The sequence below is a fragment of the Salmo salar genome, chromosome ssa21 (genome assembly GCF_905237065.1).
Source record: "Salmo salar chromosome ssa21, Ssal_v3.1, whole genome shotgun sequence".
In the NCBI taxonomy this organism is placed as follows: domain Eukaryota; kingdom Metazoa; phylum Chordata; class Actinopteri; order Salmoniformes; family Salmonidae; genus Salmo; species Salmo salar.
In genome coordinates, this window is record NC_059462.1 from 31,663,465 (window position 1) to 31,690,567 (window position 27,103).

The 27,103-nt window shown below is 42.1% G+C and overlaps 1 protein-coding gene and 1 non-coding gene across 3 annotated transcripts; one reads left to right on the plus strand and one right to left on the minus strand.

Annotated features, from left to right (window-relative positions):
- Positions 1–945: 945 nt before the first annotated feature.
- On the minus strand, positions 946–15,467 carry LOC106582163 (syntaxin-19). Of its 2 annotated transcripts, none has more exons than XM_014164965.2 (5): positions 15,072–15,467; positions 5,046–5,326; positions 3,039–3,275; positions 2,481–2,693; positions 946–2,246 (listed from the first exon to the last, which is right to left on the minus strand). In XM_014164965.2, exons 2-5 carry the CDS (start codon positions 5,274–5,276, stop codon positions 2,022–2,024), a joined length of 906 nt encoding a protein of 301 aa, XP_014020440.1. In that variant the 5' UTR covers positions 5,277–5,326; positions 15,072–15,467; the 3' UTR covers positions 946–2,021. The 2 variants fall into 2 exon arrangements, with proteins under 2 accessions (XP_014020440.1, XP_014020441.1); XM_014164966.2 differs by having other exon boundaries at positions 5,046–5,312; positions 15,072–15,466.
- Positions 15,468–16,996: 1,529 nt separating this feature from the next.
- On the plus strand, positions 16,997–17,051 carry LOC123729612 (U7 small nuclear RNA). Its single transcript, XR_006761259.1, has one exon. It is a non-coding gene; the product is annotated as a U7 small nuclear RNA (small nuclear RNA).
- The last annotated feature ends 10,052 nt before the right edge of the window (positions 17,052–27,103 follow it).

A 27,103-nucleotide genomic window follows, 5' to 3' on the forward strand; every position in this document is an offset into this window, starting at 1 on the left:
TGTGTCATAGTTTCACCTAACACAGGATGTTTGTTCACAGTCAGAGTTTTAATCTTGATGTCTTTGTCTGAAAGCCATCTTCTGAAATGTTAAATGGCCTTAACAAAATAAAAAGTTATCAAACATATAACCACAATGAAATAACGTAATCCACAATGAGATTTTGAAATATAACAGATTTTCCATTGAGCCTGCCTGATTTGAAGTGAAACTCACAGGTAAATGCATTCATATGTACAGTACAAGGCAAATGTTTAGACACGCCTACTCAATCAAGGGGGTTTCTTTATTTTGACTATTTTCTTACATTGTAGAATAATAGTGAAGACATCAAAACCATGAAATATCACATATGGAATCATGTAGTAACCAAAAAAGTGTTAGACAAATATTTATATTTTAGATTCTTCAAAGTAGCCATCCTTTGCCTTGATGACAGCTTTGTACACTCTTGGCATTCTCTCAACCAGCTTCACCTGGAATGCTTTTCCAACCGTTTTGAAGGAGTTTCCACATATGCTGAGCACTTATTTGCTGCTTTTTCCAACTCATCCCAAACCATCTCAATTGGGTGGAGGTCTGGTGATTGTGGAAGCCAGGTCATCTGAAAAACAAATGATAGTCCCACTAAGCGCAAACCAGATGGGATGGCGTATCGCTGCAGAATGCTATGGTAGACATGCTGGTTAAGTGTGCCTTGAATTCTAAATAAATCACTGACAGTGTCATGAGCAAAACACCCACACACCATCACACCTCCCATTCCATACTTCATGGTGGGAACCACAAACCACACATGCGGAGATCATCTGTTCACCTACTCTGCGTCTCACAAAGACACGGCGGTTGGAAACAAAAATCTCAAATTTGGACTCATCAGACCAAAGGACAGATTTCCACCGGTCTAATGTCCATTGCCTGTGTTTCTTGGCCCAAGCAGGTCTCTTATTCTTATTGGTGTCCTTTAGTAGTGGTTTCTTTGCAGCAATTCGACCATGAAGACCTGATTCATGCAGTCTCCTCTGAACAGTTGATGTTGAGATGTGTCTGTTACTTGAACTCTGTGAAGCATTTATTTGGGCTGCAATTTCTGAGGCTAGTAACTCATATGAACTTATCCTCTGTAGCAGATGTAATTCTGGATCTTCCTTTCCTGTGGCGTTCCTCATCATGGCGCTTGAGGGTTTTTGGGATTGCTCTTGAAGAAACTTTAAAAGTTCTTTACATTTTCTGGATTGACTGACCTCAGGTCTTAAAATAATGATGGACTGTCATTTCTCTTTGCTTATTTGAGCTGTTCTTGCCATAATATTGGCTCAACCTCATTAAGAAGGAAAGAAATTCGACAAATTAACTTCTAAGAAGGCACACTCGTTAATTGAAATGCATTCCAGGTGACTACCTCATGAAGCTGGTTGAGAGAATGCCAACAGTGTGCAAAGCTGTAATAAAGGCAAAGGGTGGCTACTTTGAAGAATTTCAAATATAAAATATATTTTGATTTGTTTAGCACTTTTTACTACATGTTATTTCATAGTTTTGATGTCTTCACTATTATTCTACAATGTAGAAAATAGTACGCATAAAGAGAACCCCTTGAATGAGTAGGTGTGTTCAAACATTTGACTGGTATTGTCTATACACACAAAGTTTGAGTAAATACAAAAACTAGCATGAGTTGTAATACAACAATTCATGAAAGTAACATCCAATCTGTCTCCACATTGTGAATGCTTCTGTCCAGTTAAACAGTCTTGCTGGTTCTCAAAGTGTGTTCTGTCTTGAGTTAATCAGTAGTCCATCAGGAGTGGAGAAATAATCCCACTCTGCTTCAATTGCACATCCTCTTAGAATCCTATTATTCATGGATGATTTCTGACCACTGTAAGCAGTTGATTTTTGCATCCATGATTCTTATAAGTGAAATGCCACCTGTTGACTCTCCACACCAGAATTCTTCCTCTCCCCATCTGAAAAACCTCTAGGGGCATCTCCAGTCTCCAGTCTTTCCTCTATGTGCATCACCTCCAGGGGCAGCAACAGCAGCACAGCCTCCTCAAAGGGTTCTTTTTCTTGTACCTGGCAGCCATTTTAAACTTCTCGTTACTGACGGTGACATAGTCCTGTGTCTTCTCTACGCTGGTCTGGATGTGGTCTATGTAGTCTCCCTGCTCCTCCACCAACATAAAGACATCCATGAACAGATCTCTCAGCTCTTTCATGTTGCTCTCCAGATTCACCAGCTCCTATAGTAGTTACAGAACAGAGTAGGACTGAACATTAGTCAAGGAGTTGTCTGAATGGACAGTGAAATTGGTCTAAATTAGAGCCAACATTAGTGTTTGTCTGTCACAGACATACGAGGCCTACTGTAGTTCTCCCTTACTGAGGGTTTTCAAAGTCTTCTCTTTGCTTAGAGAACATAGTCTCGCATTCTCTTACTCATCATAACTTTTCTATGTTAATGTCATCACGCTTACCTTGTGTCTCTGCTCGATCTCAGACAGCTTAGAGCGTGTGATGCGTTCATTGTTGAGGAGGTTCTGGTTAAACACCTCCCACTTCCCCGCAGCAACCATTTCGTCCACTTCCTCCTCGGTGACGTCGCGACCAGACACCTCCAGCTGACGGATGATGAAGTGTTTACACCGCTCCTGTTTACTGAGAATGGAGTCGTTGTACAAACGCATCACCTAGGAGTGATAAAAGAGGAAAAAATACTTTAGACCAGAAACAGCCATTTCTGTTCACTGTTAGCTGAGCTAGCGCTAGCGGATATTCAAGAAGGCTACCATGTGCAAACTAAAGCCAACAAATATTTTTACGCTAACGTGTATGTGTTATTGAACACATCAGAAAAACACCATTGAAATAAAAGGTTTTGGAGTAATAACTTTTGTTTTGGAGTAATAACTTTTGTTTTGGAGTAATAACTTTTGTTTTGGAGTAATAACTTTTGTTTTGGAGTAATAACTTTTGGAGTAATAACTTTTGTTTTGGAGTAATAACTTTTGGAGTAATAACTTTTGGAGAGTGACCTGCTGGAATCGTCTGTGTAGCGCTGCGTGTTGGGAGCGTTGGATGCGTGTAGTGGCTGTAGCTAGTCCCTGTAGGCCTTCTAAACTCTGTGCCTTCTTGAAGAGGGCGTCCAGCCGTCTGTGGATGCTCTCTGCCTGCAGCTTGATGTCCCTCGTCACACTGCTCTCCTTTTTCATCACACTGAAACGACGCATGGCTGCCACCAGGCTCCTTTGTTGCTGGCTAAACTTCTTCACCTGGGGAGAAGGAGAAGAGGATTCAGTCAAACTATACTGCTCAAAAAAATAAAGGGAACACTTAAACAACACATCCTAGATCTGAATGAAAGAAATAATCTTATTAAATACTTTTTTCTTTACATAGTTGAATGTGCTGGCAACAAAATCACACAAAAATAATCAATGGAAATCCAATTTATCAACCCATGGAGGTCTGGATTTGGAGTCACACTCAAAATTAAAGTGGAAAACCACACTACAGGCTGATCCAACTTTGATGTAATGTCCTTAAAACAAGTCAAAATGAGGCTCAGTAGTGTGTGTGGCCTCCACGTGCCTGTATGACCTCCTTACAACACCTGGGCATGCTCCTGATGAGGTGGCGGATGGTCTCCTGAGGGATCTCCTCCCAGACCTGGACTAAAGCATCCGCCAACTCCTGGACAGTCTGTGGTGCAACGTGGCGTTGGTGGATGGAGCGAGACATGATGTCCCAGATGTGCTCAATTGGATTCAGGTCTGGGGAACGGGTGGGCCAGTCCATAGCATCAATGTCTTCCTCTTGCAGGAACTGCTGACACACTCCAGCCACATGAGGTCTAGCATTGTCTTGCATTAGGAGGAACCCAGGGCCAACCGCACCAGCATATGGTCTCACAAGGGGTCTGAGGATCTCATCTCGGTACCTAATGGCAGTCAGGCTACCTCTGGCGAGCACATGGAGGGCTGTGCGGCCCCCCAAAGAAATGCCACCCCACACCATGACTGACCCACCGCCAAACCGGTCATGCTGGAGGATGTTGCAGGCAGCAGAACGTTCTCCACGGCGTCTCCAGACTCTGTCACGTCTGTCACATGTGCTCAGTGTGACCCTGCTTTCATCTGTGAAGAGCACAGGGCGCCAGTGGCGAATTTGCCAATCTTGGTGTTCTCTGGTAAATGCCAAACGTCCTGCACGGTGTTGGGCTGTAAGCACAACCCCCACCTGTGGACGTCGGGCCCTCATACCACCCTCATGGAGTCTGTTTCTGACCGTTTGAGCAGACACATGCACATTTGTGGCCTGCTGGAGGTCATTTTGCAGGGCTCTGGCAGTGCTCCTCCTGCTCCTCCTTGCACAAAGGCGGAGGTAGCGGTCCTGCTGCTGGGTTGTTGCCCTCCTACGGCCTCCTCCACGTCTCCTGATGTACTGGCCTGTCTCCTGGTAGCGCCTCCATGCTCTGGACACTACGCTGACAGACACAGCAAACCTTCTTGCCACAGCTCGCATTGATGTGCCATCCTGGATGAGATGCACTACCTGAGCCACTTGTGTGGGTTGTAGACTCCGTCTCATGCTACCACTAGAGTGAAAGCACCGCCAGCATTCAAAAGTGACCAAAACATCAGCCAGGAAGCATAGGAACTGAGAAGTGGTCTGTGGTCCCCACCTGCAGAACCACTCCTTTATTGGGGGTGTCTTGCTAATTGCCTATAATTTCCACCTGTTGTCTATTCCATTTGCACAACAGCAGGTGAAATTTATTGTCAATCAGTGTTGCTTCCTAAGTGGACAGTTTGATTTCACAGAAGTGTGATTGACTTGGAGTTACATTGTGCTGTTTAAGTGTTCCCTTTATTTTTTTGAGCAGTGTATAAATGAACAACAAGGATTTATAGAGCATCTTTCCACCTCCGGAATTCACCACAGTATTCTCATGGACATTAAGTTGCATTCCAACTAAGGTGCAGGCTTTGAGGATCGAATGGTGTATACCACTCTTAGGAGGAATATGTAAGATCACTCACCTCGGTCTCTAGCTCAGTGATGTCACCGCGGATATACTGAGCCTCGGACAGGAAGTTGTCCAGGACCGGTTCCTCCTCAAACACCACAGCCTGCTGAGGGGTGGCGACACTAACCCACGCTGGATCATCTGGGTCAGCGTCTTCCTCAGGGAATGGGGTCTCATCTGCCTTGTTTCTTGCCTCCCGGAACTCCTGGGCCCTCTGACGCAGCTCCTCCAGACGGTCCCTCATGGTCAGAGTGGAGTTCCCTCAGGAGGACAGCCGAACCTGTCAGTTGAGGCCTTTTGGTAAAGTTATCACCACAGAACAGAGCCTAATCAATTTTAGAATAAGGCTGTAACATAGCAAAATATGGAAAAGTCAAGGGGTCTGAATACTTTCCGAATGCACTGTTTATGGTTTCTCCAAATATTGTTGGTATGCCTAAAGAGAAGACCAAAACACTGTTTTGAACAAAGCCGTTTCAGTCAACACTTTTTACCAGGTGACCTTTCCTTTCTTGTTCATCCCAATGAATCATCATTACAATGAAGAACTCAAAGATCGTATGAGGTAAATATGTACATTGGTGTGTCCACTTTGAACTGGAATCGCGTCTCTCTTCACTTTGTTTGTTTATAGCATCACAACCCTGCTAGCACATTTGGTTTCTTGGAAGTTGTGGGAACGTATGTTTTTGGTTTCACATTGATTGTGGGAACAAATCCATAAGTTTCCTGAAAAGTAAAATGGAACATTTTTTAAACATTATGAGAAAAGAAGTGAAAATGTTGCATCCACTGGGAATGCTTATTTTTAGGTTGCAGGGAGGTTCTGAGAACATCTTAGGTTTTATTAATGCCCTGAGGTTATTTAGACATTTTTTTAATAACTTCCTTGAAACTTTCAAAAACACTGTTAGCATATTTGGGGTTAACTTTTTTGAAGCACAGATAGGACACATGGAAATGTTTTTCCTTAGCCATTAATCACGCAAATGGTTTTTTGTTTTTTTGTGACAAGACACAGCATCAGTGAAATTCAAACCTTTAACCTTCTGTTTTTATCCATGGTCTACTGTGCCACCAGGATGGAACTAGCATACCATGTTTTTTTTAAGCATACAAAGCTGTTCATTTTAGTCTATTGAAACAGACCCCATTTCAAAGGAAACAAACACTCATTAAGATCAGATGTGGCCAACTAATTAGCGCGCTCAATACTCCTGAACATACTTATCAAGATTGAGGATAGAGAGAGTTTTGTTGATGCTTAGAATAGAAGACTGGCCTCTTGTTTTTAAATAACATTCTTAGAATGTTATCTGAAAGTTACAAAAGTTTTATTGTGGTTTTGATGGAAGGTTCCTTAATGTTCTTGGAACAAGTTGATAGAACCAAGAGCAAACCTGTAGGAAAAGTTAGGCTGAAGTATTGAAATTCCCATAGAAGAACGTTGTTTCTTAATGTTCTCTGAACTATTTGAGAACATTCCCAATGTCAAACCAGTTTGATAGCATTCCTAAAATATTACCAAAATTGAAATGAAATGTAACCATGTTTGAATTTTTAGGAAACTTTCTGTTAATGTAATGAAATACCAATAAATAAGGTTTTTTGTCATAATTCCTTAAGAGTGCTGAGAATGTTCCCAAGCCAACTAACCTGCACCCTTCCCAGAAAGTTGTGTGAAGGTTGTAATCATAATAACATAGGATAACCACGCTCTCACCGAGCTCTAAGAAACATATGGTTCTCAGAATGTTACGTACTAGCTGAGAAGCTCTTCTATAGTTAATGCATAGATAAAATTAACATTCCTGAGAAATTCCTTAAGCTCTTTGGTCCACTAAGCTACAAGTAGTCTTTGTGGCTTAGGATGGCAGGGAGAGATGGATGGGCACAACGTTTATCTGCAGCCCCAGTGAATCTACTTCAGCTTTGCTTCCCATGAGAAGTTCTCTTGTTTATGTTTTTGCTGCAAGCCATTTCCCTTCACTAGTACTTCTCCCTGACATAACGATATAATGAGAGCGCTCAGAGAAGTGACCTTTTAATACATGCACACACACACACACACACACACACACACACACACACACACACACACACACACACACACACACACACACACACACACACACACACACACACACACACACACACACAGCTAGACAGCAGAAAATTATGATTATTATAACAGTTTGTAGGTTTCATAAGTTTATTCTGAAGCGTATATATACCGCATTTCCTATTTTCTAATGCAGGGTCTGGATAGTTTGGAGGACCCCCAGCTAGCACATAACGTTCTGGGAACTTTGTTTCTTAGAGCTTGGCGAGAGCGTGGTTGTCCTATGGTTATTTAGCGTACAGCCTTCACAAAACCTTCTGGGATTGGTGCAGGATAGTTGCTTGACTTAGGAACATTCACAGCACATTTAAGGAACTTGACAAAAACATGTATTTTCTTTGTTATTTTATTAATTTAACCTTATTGTTGTCTTTGGGGTCAAAATTGACCTGCCACTATGTTTAACCTCTTACATCTAGACGTTCCGCTAGCGGAACCCCTGCTCCAATATCCAATGATAGGCGTGGCGCGAATGACAAATTCCTCAAAAATACAAAAACTTCAATTTTTCAAACATATGACTATTTCACAGCATTTTAAAGACAATACTCTCCTTTATCTAACCACACTGTCCAATTTCAAAAAGGCTTTACAGCGAAAGCAAAACATTAGATTATGTCAGCAGAGTACCAAGCCAGAAATAATCAGACACCCATTTTTCAAGCTAGCATATAATGTCACAAAAACCCAGAAGACAGCTAAATGCAGCACTAACCTTTGATGATCTTCATCAGATGACACACCTAGGACATTATGTTATACAATACATGCATGTTTTGTTCAATCAAGTTCATATTTATATCAAAAAACAGCTTTTTACATTAGCATGTGACGTTCAGAACTAGCATACCCCCCCCCGCAAACTTCCGGGGAATTCACTAACAATTTACTAAATTACTCACGATAAACGTTCACAAAAAGCATAACAATTATTTTAAGAATTATAGATACAGAACTCCTCTATGCACTCGATATGTCTGATTTTAAAATAGCTTTTTGGTGAAAGCACATTTTGCAATATTCTAAGTACATAGCCCAGCCATCACGGGCTAGCTATTTAGACACCCGGCAAGTTTAGCACTCACCAATATCAGATTTACTATTATAAAAGTTTGATTACCTTTTGTTGTCCTCGTCAGAATGCACTCCCAGGACTGCTATTTCAATAACAAATGTTGGTTTGGTCCAAAATAATCCATCGTTATATCCGAATAGCGGCGTTTTGTTCGTGCGTCCCAGACACTATCCGAAATGGTAAATCAGGGTCGCGCGCATGGCGCAATTCGTGACCAAAAAAATCTAAATATTCCATTACCGTACTTCGAAGCATGTCAACCGCTGTTTAAATCCATTTTTATGCCATTTTTCTCGTAAAAAAAAGCGATAATATTCCGACCGGGAATGTCCATTTAGCTAAACAGAGGAAAGAAAACAAAGCTTTCGGTCGACGCGGGCACGAGCCTGAGTCTCACAGTACTGTAACCAGCCACTACCCAAACTCGCTACTTTTTTTCAGCCAGAGCCTGCAAAGCCACGATTCAGTATTTTGCCGCCTTCTGAGACCCTATGGCAGCCGTAGGAAGTGTCACGGGACAGCTAAGATCCTCACACTTCAATAAACAGAGACAAGAAGAACGACACCTTGTCAGACAGGCCACTTCCTGCATGAAATCTTCTCAGGTTTTTGCCTGCCATATGAGTTCTGTTATACTCACAGACACCATTCAAACAGTTTTAGAAACTTTAGGGTGTTTTCTATCCAAAGCCAATAATTATATGCATATTCTAGTTACTGGGCAGGAGTAGTAACCAGATTAAATCGGGTACGTTTTTTATCCAGCCGTGAAAATACTGCCCCCTAGCCATAACAGGTTAACAGCAGAGAAAATCCCCTTATTGATATTTTTTCAACTTCAAATTTGATGACTTTTCCTAGAGTGACCCCAACATTAGAAAAAGTGAAACATCGCCTTTGTTCATATTTCCTTGAAAGCTGTACAGCACCAGGGTACAAAGATTGTCTTAGGGTCATTTTTGACCCGGCAGTTATAAAATAATTTACACACCACAAAAACCACAAAGACATACACACACACAATGAGAAATTGAGATTATGTGTGCTACTGATTGAACTCAGTCAGCAGCTCTTGAAGAGGAAGTTCACCATGGTTGGCACAGTTAGAAACGACAAGCCTGAGCTCCCTCCTGCACTCCTCACAACAAGGGGGAGAGAGGCCTTCTCATCAAAGTTTGCCTTCACCCCCACCACCACTCTAGTTTCTTACCTCCCAAAGAGGAATAAAAATGTGGTCCTTCTGAGCACACTGCACAAAACGACTGAGATCAGTGATCGTGAGGACAGGAAGCCAGCCATCATCCTGGACTACAACCACAACAAACAAGGTGTGGACAACTTGGACAAGGTGATTGGACCTTACAGCTGCAGGAGGATGACTGCCCGCTGGCCCTGGTCATCTTCCATAACATCATTGAAGTGTCCTCATACAATGCCTTCGTCATATGGAACAAGAGCAACCCTACCTGGATGCCTGATAAGCGGAACAAGAGGAGGGTGTTCCTGGAGCAGCTGGGAAAGGCACTTGCAACCCCACACACTCAAAGAAGGGAGCGCCTCCCACGCACAGCAGTCTCTGCAGCGCTTGTGAAAGCTGTTCAGGGGGCTGAATCTTGTCATGATCCACCTGAGGCTGCAGCTGGGGCAGGCAATTCTTTCCCCCAAAGAAGGACTGGAAAACAAATACTATGTGCTGCACATGTGACAAATACATCTGCAAAGTCCATGCACACACATTTGCATACTGTCCTACATGTGCTAATTAGAGTTGATTGATTTATGTTCTTCATATTTTTGTTTTGGATCTATTATCTTATTTTATTCTTAATTATTGTTGTTGTTTATACACCTTGTGGGTGGGGGCAATGGTTAAAGAAAATGGGAGAAGACTAGTATTTTGTAGTTGAATTCCTCATTGTACAGTATATAAGAATATATCACTATGTTGCCAAAAAAGTTTGACTGTTATTGTTTCCCTTCAAAGAAATGCATTCAAAACTAAATTCAGCACATTTCTGCTACTTTCTTAAGCTATACAAGTGCTATCTCTTTCAAAAAAATGTATGTTTACATCCATGCAGTACCTTTAGCAATAATAATAATAAACCTCTACTTTAGTAAAGAAAACAATTATGACAGGTGTGTTGCAATAAAAACGATTAGGGTCCACTGATTAAATGCAGTCTTTCTGCATTGTGAAGAGGGAAAACACAGATATTCACAAAGTTTGTGCTGAATGACAGGTTGTTTCTTCATGCAAAATAGATTTGGGGTTTATAATTCAATTAAGCTGCTTTATTTTGGAGGTTTAATGAAGGCGGGTCATTTTTTACCCTCAGGACAAGGGGAGTATACCGAAACACAAGGAATAACAGAACGTTTCTTAACAGTTCAAACATGGTTAGATTTAATAATCCATCCACCTGACAGGTGTGGCATATCAAGAATCGTTTTTAACAGAATGATCATTACACAGGTGCACCTTGTGCTGGAGACAATAAAAGGCCACTCAACACAATGCCACAGATGTCTCAAGTTTTGAGGGAGCGTGCAATTGGAATGCTGACTGCAGAAATGTCCACCAGAGCTGCCTCCAAGGTCGTTTTAGAGAATTTGGCAGTACGTCCAACCGGCCTCACAACCACAGACCACGTGTATGGCATCAGTGGTTTGCTGATGTCAACATTGTGAACAGAGTGCCCCATAATGGTGGTGCGGTTATGGTATGGCTAGGCATAAGCTACGGACAACGAACACAATAGCATTTTATCGATGGCAATTGGAATGCACAAAAACACTGTGACGAGATCCTAAGGCCCATTGTGAGGCCTATTATTTTTTAAGGTATCTGTGACCAACATATGCATTTCTGTATTCCCAGTCATGTGAAATGCATAGATTTGGGGACTAATGAATTTATTTCAATCGAGGGATTTCCTCATATGAACTGTGTCTCATTAAAATCAATGAAATTGTTACGTGTTGCATTTATATTTTTGTTCAGTTTACATTCCGTTCTCAGCATCAACAAAACTTTCTCTATCCCCCATCTTGTTAAGTGTGTTGATCTTAATGAGTGCTTGTTTCCTTTGAAATGGGGTCTGTTTGTAAAGACAAAAATGAACAGTTTTGTATGCATAAATAAACATAGCATGCCTGCTCCAGCCTGGTGGCATGGTGGACTAATTCCATGATTAATGCCTAAGCACATGCATTTCCATGTGTCCTATCTGTGTTTTGAGTTCAAAACAGTTAAACTAAGCTAGTAATGTTATTAAAATTCTTATTGAAACATTCAGTGAAAGTTTTTAAGAAAGTTATTAAAAAATCCCCAAATAACCTAGATTTTCCCTTAATAAAACCTACCAGGAAAACTTTCAAAGAACCGTAGTAAAACATTCTAAAAATGAACATTCACTGAACAGGCGACATTTTCACTTCCTTTCTCAGAATGTAAAAAAAAAAGAAAATCTGTTTTACCGGTCAGGAAATGTATGGCTTCATTCCCAACCAATGGGAAACCAAAAACGTACATTCCCACAACTTTGAAGGAACCAAATGTGCTAGCTGGGCCTGAACCGTTTGGTAGGGTGGTGTCACGTCCTGACCATAGTAAGATGTTCTTTTTTATGGTAGAGTAGGTCAGGGCTTGACGGGGGTGTTTATGTTTTTCTATGTTTTGTATTTCTATGTTTAAGTTCTAGTTTTTCTATTTCTATGTTGTTGTTTTTTGGGTTGATCTCCAATTGGAGGCAGCTGGTCCTCGTTGTCTCTAATTGGAGATCATATTTAAGTAGGGGTTTTTCTTCCTGGGTTTAGTGGGTGATTATCTTTTGAGTAGTGTTTGTTTTCTCTCTGCGTCACGGTTTGTTGTTTTTGTAAATGCAGTTATTTTGTGTATTGCAAAAGTTTCACGGATGTAATAAAATGTGGAACTACAACCACGCTGCACTTTGGTCCGATCCTTTCGACAGCCGTGACAGGTGGAGTGAACAGAATGTGTGTTTTGAATGAAATGTAGTAGAGGAATCACAGACTATCCAATTACTGGATGGATTACAAAAATGAAGCTGTGTGTATGTGTTTGTGTGGTGTAGCCATTACAATCTCCTCATAGACAGGGCTTATGAATGTAAGTGTGGTCATTGTTCTCTGTGCTTTTAAACGGCAGCAGTGCTAAAGTGGGAGGCCTATTCTAACACAACAGACCTCTGACATTCTCTAGGCAGGATGTCACATTAATTAAAACTGTAGAATTACAACGACTAGATCATACATTTCCATTCAAGTCAACTTTTAATGGTCGGTCATTGACTTTACCTGCCATAGCCCAAGCAAAGGCCTGTCCGTTCTGGTCATTGTAACTCTATGATTCAAACATTACTCAACCGATTCTAGAGCAATGTGAGATGTCGCCTGAAAACCAGGGCCTCTGTCTGAATGTTGCTATGGTTTGATATGTTCTCTGACTGCTTTCCAAATTTCCATCTGTTCAACTGTCACAGAGTTTGACGGAACAAACTGTTGACATTCATTTGTCAGCATAATGCAGCTGCTCTGTTGAGGTGAATTGGAAGAAGAAATGTCCTCTTTTGTCAAAACAACTGAGATCATAACAAATGAATTAACATTGAAGCCCACCTTTTTGTGTTCTTGAGAACCTTGAATTCATCTGACAGAGTAATAGTATACAGTGGGTTACATAAGTATTCACCCCATTTGGATTTTGTTGCGTGACAAAGTGGGATTGAAATGGATTTAGTTGTGAGTTTTTGTCATTGATCTACACAAAATACTCCATAATGTCAAAGTGAAAAGAAAATTCTACAAATGTTAGCAAATTAATAAAAGTGTTATAACTCAAATATAGTTGTTGCAAAGTGATTCACCTCTTTTGTTTAGGCAAGCCTAAATTAGTTCAGGAGTATTTATTGTCTTACAAATCACATAATAAATTACATGTATTCACTCTGTGTGAAATAATAAGGTTTGACATGATTTTTAAATGACTAGCCCTTCTTCTGTCTCCAATACATACAACATCTGTAAAGTATTAGTCATCTTAGTCAAGTATTGAATTTCAAGCACAGATTCAACTAAATAGACCAGGAAGCTTTTCAAAAGCCTCATAAAGAAAGGCAGTGGTTGGTAGATGGGTAACAATAACAAATCAGACATTGAATATCTATTTCTAAGCATGGTCAAATTAATAATTATGCTGTGGATGATGTATTAAACTGACTAGACAAAACAAAGATACAGTCGCTGCAGGACAGGAAGGAAACTGTTCAGGGATGTCACCATGAGGCCATTGGTGACTTTAAAACAGCTACAGAGTTCAATGGCTGTGACGGGATGGATCAACAATATTGTAGTAACTCCAAAATAGCGACCTAAATGACAGAGTGAAAAGAAGATTTCATATATACAGAATCAAAATATTCTAAAACATGCATCCTGAATGCAACAAGGTACTAAAGTAATACTGTAAAAAAAACATGGCAAAGGAATAAACTATTTGGCCTAAACGCAAAGCCTTATGTTTTGGGCTAATCCAACACAAGCTGTAATTGCTGCCAAAAGCGTTTCTTTCGACTCAGTGGGGTGAATACTTATTTAATCAAGGTATATTAGTGTTTTAGTTTTCTATAAAACATTTTTTAAAACACAGTTAAATTCATTTCAATCCCACTTTGTAATGCAACAAAATGTGAAAAAATCCAAGGGGGGTGATACCCATGGTACACTTAAGAAAATACAGTGTGGACACCCCTTCAAATTTGTAAATTCAGCTATTTCAGCCACACCGTTGCTGACAAGGTGTATAAAATCGAGCACACAGCCATGCAATCTCCACAGACAAACATTGGCAGTAGAATGGCCCGTACTGAAGAGCTCAGTGACTTTCAAGTTGGCACCGTCATAGGATGCCACATTTCCAACAAAGTCAGTTCATAAAATGTCTCCCCTGCTAGAGCTGCCCCGGTCAACTGTAAGTGCTGTTATTGTGAAGTGGAAACATCTAGGAACAACAATGGCTCAGCCGCAAAGTGGTAGGCCACACAAGCTCATGGAACGAGACCGGCGAGAGCTGAAGCGCGCAGCGTGTAAAAATCATCTCTCCTCGGTTGCAACACTCACTACCGAGGTATGGAAGCAACTTCAGCACAATAACTGTTCATTGAGAGCTTCATGAAATGGGTTTCCATGGCTGAGCAGCCACACAAGCCTAAGATCAAAATGTGCTATGCCAAGCGTCGGCTGGATTGGTGTAAACCTCGCCGCCATTGGACTCTGAAATGATGAATCACGCTTCACCAACGGACAAATCTGGGTTTGGCGGATGCCAGGAGAACGCTACCTACCCCAATGCATAGTGCCGACTGTAAAGTTTGGTGAAGGAGGAATAAGGGTCTGGAGATTTTTTTTCTGGTTTGGGCTAGGCCCCTTAGTTTATGTGAAGGGAAATCTTAACGCTACAGCATGCAATGCCATTCTAGATGATCCTATGCTTCCAACTTGGTGGCAACAGTTTGGGGAAGGCCCTTTCCTGTTTCAGCATGATAATGCCCCCATGCACAAAGCGAGGTCCGTACAGAAAGGGTTTGTCGAGATCATTGTGGAAGAACTTGACTGATCTGCAAAGAGCCTGACCTCAACCCCATCGAACACCTTTGGGATGAATTGGAATGCTGACTGCGAACCAGGCCTAATCACCTAACATCAGTGCCTGACCTCACTAATGATCTTGTGGCTGAATGGAAGCAAGTCCCTGCAGCAATGTTCCAACATCTATTGGAAAGCCTTACCAGAAGCAGGAAGGCGTGAGGTGTTCTATTTACCTTGTTGTAGTTAGTAGTCCTTGAGGCTTAGAAACTACCCTTTATACTCGACCAGGAATGTAACTGCCACTTGAGCCAAGCCATGGAGAGTGGATTTCTCCATAAAGTATCAATAAAGTTAACAACATGTATATCCCATCCTCCTGAACATAATCCTCATGGCATCTTCTTAGCCCTCCACTTCAAAGACCTGTTAGCTGTAGGACACAGGTGTGCCTGTTCTGTTAGTTTTCCTCTATGTTAGCAGTTAGCCAGAAAACTGCTATAACAGAGGAATAACTTCACTTCCCAGAAAATCTGGTTCTGCCAGTCTGGCCACACCCGTTCTCTCAAGTAGAACTCTCTGTGGCCAATGGGAGAGAAACTGATTAGCCTATCTGAAGAAAGGGAAGGATATGAAGTCAGTGGGAGAAGGGAGAACACATAGGGACAACTCCAACTCCTACTCTACCCCAGGAGCTGCTCAAACAACAGGGAGCCTCATCACAGAACAAATAGAGCTGTAATGTGTAGAACAGCAATGACTCTGAGAGGTATAGTATAAGTTGTTTTAGCTCTATACATTCCATTTCTATGTGTAATGGTGCAGCCTGCCAGCTAAGCCCCTGGTCTGGCCCTATTGTGTTTCTCAGGCTCCAGCGGCTTTACTGAGCATAGCTGGCAAATTGTTTCTGACAAGTCCCGAAATTCCAGGAACGTTTTAGGAGGGAAGGGACATGGTCCTACTCTACACCCTTAGAACGGCTGTTTGAAGAGTGTAGAACAGTTGTCATCAAAAAGATGGTTACCTAAAATAAAACACTTACCAACACTGAATGTTTTTGCTGGATGAAAGCCATATGTGTATGTGATTCATAACCAGCACAGGGTGGAGGATGGAATGTCAACCAACAGTAAGACAAAATAAAGCAGAATTATAATTACCTGCTTATACTAAACAGGGGTATTCATCTGCTTTAACTGGCTGAATGACTCATTGCCTAATGTGTAGATGTTATGACAACAAAATAATATTGTGACATGTGTGTTGTCAGGTGTGCCATATTCATCTGTCAGCACTAAGAGAGAGAGTGGATAACGGCCCACAACCGAGACCTGATTTGCGTTACCTGACCCATCTCTCTCTCTCGCTCTCTCTCTCTCTCTCTCTCGCTCTCTCGCTCTCTCGCTTTCTCTCACGCTCTCACTCATAGGCTTGCCAATAAGCAGGACCTGTCTGGGGCTCTGGGAGAGGTGGAGCTGATACACCATCTCTCTCTGGAGGAACTGGTCAACAGACACCAATGTCGCTGCCTCATTGTCAGTGTCTCATGCCATAGCATATATGGTTGAAGGCTAAAGGCCAGCTCAGAATGTCTGTAACAGGAACATGCCCTTGTGTTGTTCTTGTAGAAGTTGTGCTCAGCTGTGCTTGGCTCAGGGAAGACCCTGGGTAAGTCCATCAGCGAGGCAGTAGAATGGCTACTGGACTACATATTCCATGATTATAAGGCTATTAATGAGCGTGTGCAGATGGATACAGTACATAAGAGGGCCAGAGAGGAGAACAAGAGAAAAAGAGAAGAGATAGCACGCTAGAAATCTATAGTAAACTGTAGTATACTGTAGAATACTATACCACACACTGTAGTATCACTCGATCATGTGTAGGACTTACTATAGAATGTTGTAGTATACTGTAATATACTATAGTAAATACCATACTATTACCTGCAAAAAAAAGCACTGTCCGCAAATACACTTTTTCACTATAGTAAATAAATACTGCCCATTTCCCTCTGCCATATCACAGTTTGTGCCACCCATAAGTGAGAAACCTACATGCCAAGTATACACCATATATTGTGTTCCCTACTGGTTATAGAAAAGAGCAGAAGCTTTTAACTATCCGTCCAGACCCCGGTTCTACCTACCTACCGGTTTGGGAAAATATGTTCTTTTAGTATTTCTCCAGTAGGTTTCCTGAAGGAGGAAGCCTCCACTTCTATGTCAAAGATAATAAAACAAAAATACTATAGCAAATACTACAGTAATGTCTGCAAAAACACTACAGCAAATACTACAGTATAGTACAGTCCACAAAAACACTACATTAATTACAATAGTATATTACTGTCTGTTTTCTTTTGCTAACTTATTTATACTGTAGTTAACTGTAAATACTACAGTATACTGCAGTAAATAATACAGTAAATACTACAGTGTCCACTGTAGTGTTTTTTGCGGACTTTAGTGAATACTACAGTAAAGTCAGCAAAAACACTACAGTGAATACTACTATTACTATTTATACCATTGTATACTATAGTGTTTTTTTCATGTGGGCACTGTAGAAAACAGAATCACTCTCTGGCCCTGTTCTGAAAAACAGCATGGTAGTTACTTGGTCCCTTTCGCCCTTTGATAGGGTTTTGAATACCCCTATTAAATGGATCTCAACAAGTGCATAGGGCCTGTGGATAGGAATTGTTTTTTTGTTTTTGGTCCCACACTGCCTAACAGCCAGGACATAATTCACCGCCTCTCTTGAACCCAGGACCAAAGGCCTAAACTCCCCTAGAATTCTACCAACTCTCCAAACTCTTATTCAATCAAACATTGTAACCCTGGGAATACTCTCATCAATCCATTCTAGAGTCTATCTGCCAGTCTGGGGAGATTTGACCCTTGATCTGGTATTTACTGTAACTCAGACTTATGGTGTGTTCCCTGTCAGTCTGTTGTAATCAATATTTCTGCATGTCTGTGTGTACATCGGAGGAGAGACTGAGGGAGCAGAGGATGGAGACGCTGGGTGAGGAGGAGAGGAAAGAAGTGAAATGTGGAGAAAATGAGAAAGGAAAATAGATCAAGAGAATTTGCTAAAGAGGGGGCCCTGATTCATCCCGCTGTCAACAGAATACCTCCTTGCATGGATGAGGAAGTGAGCTAAGTTCAATCAGCTGGCAGAAAATAAAAGGGATAAACATCTTTAGGAAATGCCATCAACTGCAGATCTTTATCAAACAGAACACCAGTTAATCATGATGTACCGAAAGTGTCACGTTGTTTAATGATTGGAGACAGGCACAGGAATACATAATAACGGGTTTTAATACTCCACCCAAAAATACAACATGCCATGAAAGGCACGGGGACGAAGCCCAAAACAAACACGTATACAAAAACACAGGGATGTAACCTAAACAAAAGAGCGAGGTTATACTTCTAATAAATACACAGGACGAGACCCGTAATAACAAGTGAACAACAATACACAGGACGAGACCCGTAATAACAAGTGAACAACAATACACAGGACGAGACCCGTAATAACAAGTGAACAACAATACACGGGACGAGACCTGTAATAACAAGTGAACAACAATACACAGGACGAGACCCGTAATAACAAGTGAACAACAATACACAGGAAAAGACCCGCACAACAATACATGGGACGAGACCCGCAATAACGAGTACACAATACACGCAGCACGAAAGCCGAAACAACAAAGCACAGGTACTTACAAGACCAACGGACATAGGAACAATAACCCACAAGACAATGGTGAACAGAGGGCACATATATACAATTACTAATTAGGGGAAATGGAATCAGGTGTGCGTAATGAGACAGTTCAGTGATGCCTAAAGGCCGGTGACGTAGACTTACGGAACTGGTGCACGGAATGAGCAGCAGTACGGCAGGAATCCGTAACAAAGTGGTTCATCCCTAGTGAACATGTTACATGTCTCTGTTTCTCCAGAGAAGTGAGTGATCTTTATCTCTGTTTCTCCAGAGAAGTGAGTGATCTGTTTCTCCAGAGAGGTGAGTGATCTGTATCTCTGTTTCTCCAGAGAGGTGAGTGATCTGTATCTCTGTTTCTCCAGAGAAGTGAGTGATCTGTATCTCTGTTTCTCCAGAGAGGTGAGTGATCTGTATCTCTGTTTCTCCAGAGAAGTGAGTGATCTGTTTCTCCAGAGAGGTGAGTGATCTGTATCTCTGTTTCTCCAGAGAAGTGAGTGATCTGTTTCTCCAGAGAAGTGAGTGATCTGTATCTCTGTTTCTCCAGAGAAGTGAGTGATCTGTTTCTCCAGAGAGGTGTGATCTGTATCTCTGTTTCTCCAGAGAAGTGAGTGATCTGTATCTCTGTTTCTCCAGAGAATTGAGTGATCTGTATCTCTGTTTCTCCAGAAAAGTTAGTGATCTGTAGAACAGTGTGCCAGAAAGTCAGGCCTATGTAGTACTTCTATGATGGAGCCAGTCACCTCAGTCTCCCTCCAGTCTAAAGGTCCAAACTGGCAATAAAGACTCTCTGCCATGTTAATGTTATGTTTGGTAGATTGTTAGAAGCTATAGTAAAACCAGAAGGAGAACTGAAGTTGCCTATCCTTCAGTACTGTTTACCCAAGCACTTAGTGTACAGTAAACCTGGAGCTCATTGTCCTCTAGTGACAGATGGAGGTTATTCTTTATGTAGTCCACCTGAAAGTCATAGACATACAGTAGATTGTGGCTGTAACTACCCTGAAGTACCATTGGACTCCATTGCGAATAGACTACATCAGTGAGTTCTACATTTATGGCTCCTACAGGGCAGTACTGATGGATATCTTCACTGTAAATGTCTAGTAGACAAAGTTATTTCCTGCTCTAATTCTACAGTTCAGATCAGGGTGAAGAGCTGCAGTCTTCAGAGGCTACAGTCCTGGAGGGCCACCTGCAATCCTGCTTGTTAGCATTTCTCCCTGGCACTTTGCTGAACAGTTAACGTGGCTGATTGCCAAGTGAGTGCACACACCTGGCATCCCAGGTCTATATTGGTCCCCAGTGTAGAGTGTTGCATCTCCACAGTAGGGGTGGAACAGGAACCTTTATACAGCTCTGTCCCCAGTAGACCTTCTCCCTCATATTCCACCTGAGTCCACCTGACTGTACTTCCCGCTATCAGCAGAACCAGTAACTGTGTCACTGACCCATACACCTTACAGCCATACCACACACTCAGACTCAAAGCACTGGATAACCTATGCAGATATTTTGTGAGGTAAACCCTCTGGCTGTGTGATTTGTGTTCACCTGGGGAGAGAAAGGTCCACAAGCAGATTAAAAGCAGAGTAAACACACAAACTCCAGCCTCTGCTCTATCTGTGTGCTTGTGATAAAGATCTCCATCTCTCCCTGCTGCTGTGGACCAGGATCTGAAGAGAATGAATAAACAATCACATGAAGAGGTACATTTCTGTAAACAAAAAAAAAAACTTTCAATTCTGATAATGTATATCTACACCTCTATATACACCTCTATATAAACCTATATATACACAGTGGTTCTTCCTTTACGAGTTTGGAGCTTATGGCGCAACCGTTTGTGGTAGAGGGTGGCATGTTGTGTTAAATTGTGTCATTCTGGCAACAATGGCTGACACTTTAATAACGTGCCTTAGAATTCTGCGGCACCCTGCAAGCTGTGCTGCAGTACACCGCAACATTTAAAGGAAGAACCACTGTACACCTATATAAACACCGCCCCACTACACAAACATATACAGAGAGGGAGAACCATCTCAATACTTCTCAGAGTGGTCACATGTAGGTGCGTACACTGACATAGACTGATCAGATGAATCCAGCTATGATCCCTTATTGATGTCACTTGTTAAATCCACTTCAATTAGTGTAGATGAAGAGACAGGTTAAAGAAGGATTTTTAAGCCTTGAGTCAGTTGAGACATGGATTGGGTATGTGTGCCATTCAGAGGTTGAACAGGCAAGACAAAAGATTTAAGTGCCTTTGAACGGGGTATGGTAGTAAGTGCCAGGCGCACCGGTTTGAGTGTGTCAATAACTGCTCAGCAAAGGACATCCAGCCAACTTGACACAACTGTGGGAAGCATTGGAGTCAACATGGGCCAGCATCCCTATGGAACGCTTTTGACACCTTGTAGTCCATGTCCCAATGAATTTATGCTTTTCTGAGGGCAAAAGGGGGTACATATTAAGAAGGTGTTCCTAATATTTCGTAAACTCAGTGTGTGTACGTACTGTACGTGCGTGTGTGTCTGTGTGTGTGTTTATGTATCTTTGCTTATCCACATAAAACACTCATTCATTTACAAGCCTTTGTATGCAGCACATCAAATCCCCATCTACCTACATCCACATCAAAACATTACAGCCTCACCACAATACATCACTGAATCAGCTATTAAAAGTGGGAGATGTGACATTGCCTCTGCAAGCTGGTTTCCAGTGCATGTTGTAGTAATTTCCATTGTGCAAGTAAGTGGCATTGCCCCTCAGATCTATAGTATGGGAATGACTCTGGCTGTGACAAGAGCTGGGGATGGGATAGATAGGCGGGAGGGCTCTGTGTGTGTGTGTGTGTGTGTGTGTGTGTGTGTGTGTGTGTGTGTGTGTGTGTGTGTGTGTGTGTGTGTGTGTGTGTGTGTGTGTGTGTGTGTGTGTGTGTGTGTGTGTGTGTGTGTGTGTGTGTGTGTGTGCTTCCTCTGGTGTGTGTGTGACAGTCGGGGGTGGCTGTAGTGGCTAATGCCCGGCCGTCCTTCATCCCCCTGGTCTAAATGGTGCCGTCAGGCCCCTAATTGAGATGGAAAAAAGCCTGTGCCCTCATCCTGTTCCTCCAGTAGCAACAGGATGGATTTCCTTAGAGGACAGCCAGGCAGGCAGGCACATTGCTCTGACCACTCAGAAATACGTATAGGCCAGATAATCTAGCCTGGGAAAGGGGTTGATGTGTCACTGGTAGAAATAAACAAACGACCTGTTGATGATCCGATTATTTACAGGAACACATACAGTTACATGCATATGAGATTAGATCATGTGTGTCTAGCATTTTATTGAGTAGGTTTTTCAAGATATTTCTGTGGTTGTGCTTTCTTCTCCCTCCGTTTCTCTCTTGAATGTGTTGTGAAGTCCAGCAGAACGTTGTGAATATTCATTGTGTTGTGCTTAGCCTGCAGATGGGGCTGCTGGACTGTGAAACTGCTCTTTGTTGAGGCCCCGTGAGGTTTCTTGTGTGAACTGGAGACGAGTATCCTGTCTTTGTGTATCTCTGCTGAGCATGCAGGGACCCACTGGGCACAGACGTCAGTTGAACATCTATTCTTGATTTACATTTGAGTTGTCAACAAACGTGAATTCAATATGAAATCAAAAAAAATAAAAATGTCACCATGACATTGAATTTAGGTTAAAAGTTTTGTGAAAACAAGACTCAATTCCCTTACGTTGATGACTTTTTGCAAATCGAATCCGTTTTCCACGTTGATTCAACGTCATCACAGTTTTTTGTTAAAATGACGTGGAACCAAGGTTGATTCCACTAGTTTTTGCCCAGTGGGGAAACTCCCTTTGCTGTCCTTAACAGGTCAATACTCTTTCACTCCTGAAGAATAGCAGTATTATTCTCTCTTCGTTTTCTCTGAGCTAGAGTGTGATGAGAACAGTCATAATACTGTATTTCCCATAGGAGCTATAATACCTATTACTTCTATACTAACAATCACCTGAGAGATAGAGAGCGAGAGAAAGAGAGCGACAGGGAAAGTGAGAGTGAAAGAGAGACAGAGAGAGAAATGGGGTGCAGGAGAAACATATAAACAAAGCAAAAGAAAGAGAGAGAAACAAAGAAAGACATTGCGAGCGGTATCAGCCTGAAGATGGAAGTGTTTCCACTTGCTCCTGTTACCTTTGTCTGTCTGTCTGTCTGTTTCTCAGAGTTTGTCTTGGATGATGCCCTTCATTCCCATCCCAAGGTCTCTCCACTCTTCTCCCCTCCTCCTCTCTTCTCCTCCCCTCCACTCTTCCCTTCTCTTCTACATCATAAATGGCTGAATATGAAGCCTTGTTTCCAGTCCGTTTCACGCGGTGCTGGGCGGAGGGCCTTTAGATCTACTCGCACCTCGGGAGGCAGTTAGGTGGAAAAGTGTTCTTACCTCCACACCTCCGTACCTCCGCCTCAGATCTGTCCATGCATCATTCAGGCTCCAGCACAAGGGCAGGCAGTGGCATTACCATTTAGTGAGGGGGAGCGCTTGGCCAGGAGACCACACATTAATAAATTGCTCCTTCTAAAGACAATATATATCTTTCCTGACAATTTCTTCCCTAATGATCCAATGTCCTGGGGCTACATCATCCATGCAACAAGGGAAGTGGAGAGGAGCACAACTTCCAAAAACAGCTGCTTGTTATTTTGTTAATGTAGTATTTCCTGAATGGTCCGTTAGATTGAATGCTACTGTATATACTGCACATAGATGTTTCATTAGCATTGTATTCTCATTGCATTACAATACATTTCCATGTACTGTTACTGTAATGTCCAATGGGATGTGGATGAACACAGGTGACTGTTATTTTCTTGTCTTCTGTGTGGGTCAGATCAGTAGTTGTTGTATGACCTCTGTGTCGGGGGGAGTTGTGCTTGTTTCAGCGCAGGCCTTTCCAGCTCTCTGATGAACAGTTTCTGCATCACTGCATCTGTGTAAACAATAAGAAAACATCTCCATCTGACTGCTATTGCAAAACCATTTAAACCCTAATAAATCTGCAACCACACACTGACACTCACACTGACACACACACTGACACTCACACTGACACACACACTGACACTCACACTGACACACACACTGACACTCACACTGACACACACACTGACACTCACACTGACACACACACTGACACACACACTGACACACACACTGACACACACTGACACACACACTGACACACACACTGACACACACACTGACACTCACACTGACACTCACACTGACACTCACACTGACACACACACTGACACACACACTGACACACACACTGACACACACACTGACACACACACTGACACTCACACTGACACACACACTGACACTCACACTGACACACACACTGACACACACACACACTGACACTCACACTGACACACACACTGACACACACACACACACACACTACACTCACACTACACTCACACTGACACACACACACACACACACACACACACACACACACACACACACACACACACACACACACACACACACACACACACACACACACACACACACACACACACACACACACACACACACACACACACACACACACACACACACACACACACACACACACTGACACTCACACTGACACACACACACACACACACACACACACACACACACACACACACACACACACACACACACACACACACACACACACACACACACCCCTAAGCATGTCACTGCATGTTCCAGTGGCTAGCCCCCTGAGTCTATAATATGGCTCATCGTAAAGACCTGCAGAACCCCCTCCCTCCCAGTGACCAGGGTCAATAGGTCAAACCCAGACCTCGTTAATTATAGATCAATCATTTGTCCGAGAGACAAGCTTATAAATATATTATAAATGAATAAATCCTCCGTTGGCATTCAGGAGCAAGAGGAACAATGTCAGACAGTTAAGTGGAGCATCTCTTTCTGTAAAGACTCCAGCTACCCAAGTCATAGACAGGTCTCTCTTCTCCATCTGCACCCTGAACAGCTTCTACCCCCAAGCCATACGAATTTTAAATAGTTAACCAAAGAGCTACCTGGACTATCTGCATTGACCCTTTTTGCATAAACTCTTTAGACTCATTAGGTGGTGGGCCGAAGCTGAAAAATGTGAAGGTGATCGATCCCCATCGAGGGAGGAGATAATTTAGTGTGTATGACGGTACAATTGTGTTTCATTAGCTATCTCTCTGTCAGTGAATTCTCTCTGTCAATTTTGTGCAGATGAGGGATATACATTTTATAATGAATTCTACATCTTATTTATTTATTGTCCTAGCATGGTGGAACAGCATTTTAAAATAAATTATTCATCTAATTTATTTATTGTCCTATCATGGGGAACTACATTTTTCAAATAAATGATACATCTAATTTATTTATTTATGATCCTATATTGATGGAACGGTCCACAACCCTATACCCTAGACACCCACCTGAATGACCCAGATACTAAGGAGAAGTCCCTATCTGTTTTATGGGCCTGCTGTAAGTGGTCTGTATGCAGCCAAAATGCAGTCAGAGACCTTCTAGAGCAGCACCGCCCCCTCAAGATTCTGAGCCTGCTTGGCAGGGTTGGTCCTGCAAAGCCAAAGCCCCCTGATGGGAGAGCAGAATATACAAGTCAATTCTCAAAGCTGCTAATGACAACCTTGACAACCTTGTACCTAGCCGGTGGGGATTCCGGTGGGGTGCCCCCACCCAGGCAGTGGAGGTGCTGGCAACACTAGCTGCTGTAACCCATGGGGAGGGGGTCACACTTGGACATTCAGAGAGGTGGCATATTATTGTGGCCCTGGTGGCACAAAATCAAAGGCCTGACTACACGGAGATGCTTGTGAATATGGTCACTATGGGTGACCATGTGTGGGTGTTTCAGGGGAAGGGGGTATATCTGTCCTCCATCATCTAGGACGTAACAATGGTTAATCAAATCTCCCCATTTCTGCCCATTTTTTGTTCAGTTTTGCAGGCCTTCTCATACAGTTGCAACTGTATATGCATTCGTAAATCAAGACCTTTCTTGAGTTGGGCTCTGGGATGATGCAACTGCTGAGAGTCTATGGATGTTGTGGGGGAAAGGGGTTGAGTGTGTGTGTGTGTGTGTGTGTGTGTGTGTGTGTGTGTGTGTGTGTGTGTGTGTGTGTGTGTGTGTGTGTGTGTGTGTGTGTGTGTGTGTGTGTGTGTCCCATAACTGTTGTGAGGGAGTAAAAGATGTTAGGGACAATATAGGTTGAATCACAATAATTGCCCCCACCTAGATGTACAGATGACCTAAACTAGCATGTACCCCTGCACACTGACTCGGTGCTGGTGCCCCCTGTATATAACCTCGTTATTCTTATTCTTATTGTGTTACTTTTTATTATAACTTTTTATTTTAGCCCACTTGGTAAACATTTTCTTCTTCTTGAACTGCACTGTTGGTTAAGGGCTTGTAAGTAAGCATTTCACGGTAAAGTCTACACTTGTATTCGGCGCACGTGGTAAATAAAGTTTCAGTTGATTTAGTTTAAAGAAGGCCAGTTTTATTGCTTCTTTAATCAGGACAACAGTTTTCAGCTGTGCTAACATAACTGCAAAAGGGTTTTCTAATGGTCAATTAGCCTTTTAAAATGATAAACTTGGATTAGCTAACACAACGTGCCATTGGAACACAGGAGTGATGTTTGCAACAATCTATCCGCAATATTAAAGCTGATCCCCCCCCCTGAGAAGAAATGTTTCTTTTTTTATCTCTGTCAGTGAATACAAATGTTTAATTATGTTTTGGCATGATTATGTCTAATTTCAAGTGTGTGTGTGCGTGTGTGTGTCATGTATGCTAAAATGCATATTTGAACATACATGTGGCATAGCTTACACATGTAGCATACCTTGCAGTACAATCTTCTCTAAAACATTGTTGTGCAGTCTGCTCTGCAATAAGAATTTGATTTCTAAACCAGAAAAGTTATCAAATAGCAGCTGCCCAATACCATGGTGGGCATACATAATGTTGGATGCATTGGAATATACAGTAAGGTATGGAGAATGATACCTGTAGGATTATATAAAAAGCAGTTGGGAATTGAATGAGTTTCAAATACTAAATGTTCAGTGAATGTGAGTATATTTAGTTTAAATTCTTATTTTTCCTACTAACCTTCTAAAAGTTGACGGTGCCAAAATCTTGCCAAACCGTTCATTATTCTGCTAACTGAGTGGGAGACGTTTTCCATAATATACATGTCATGCATATACATTCAAACTAGTTTCACCATTTATTGAGTACGGAGACAAGTTGCAAAGGTGTCTCAGTCAGTATTTCTTTAAGCATCTAAATATAGTGTAACCTGCCAATCAATGTATATCAACTGCCGTGGAGGGCACAATCGTACAATGTTTCATTCCAAAAATGAGAGCTTTAACCATCTATGTCAAAAGCCTGGGCCTTTGATGGAGACTGTGGAACTGTCATCAAT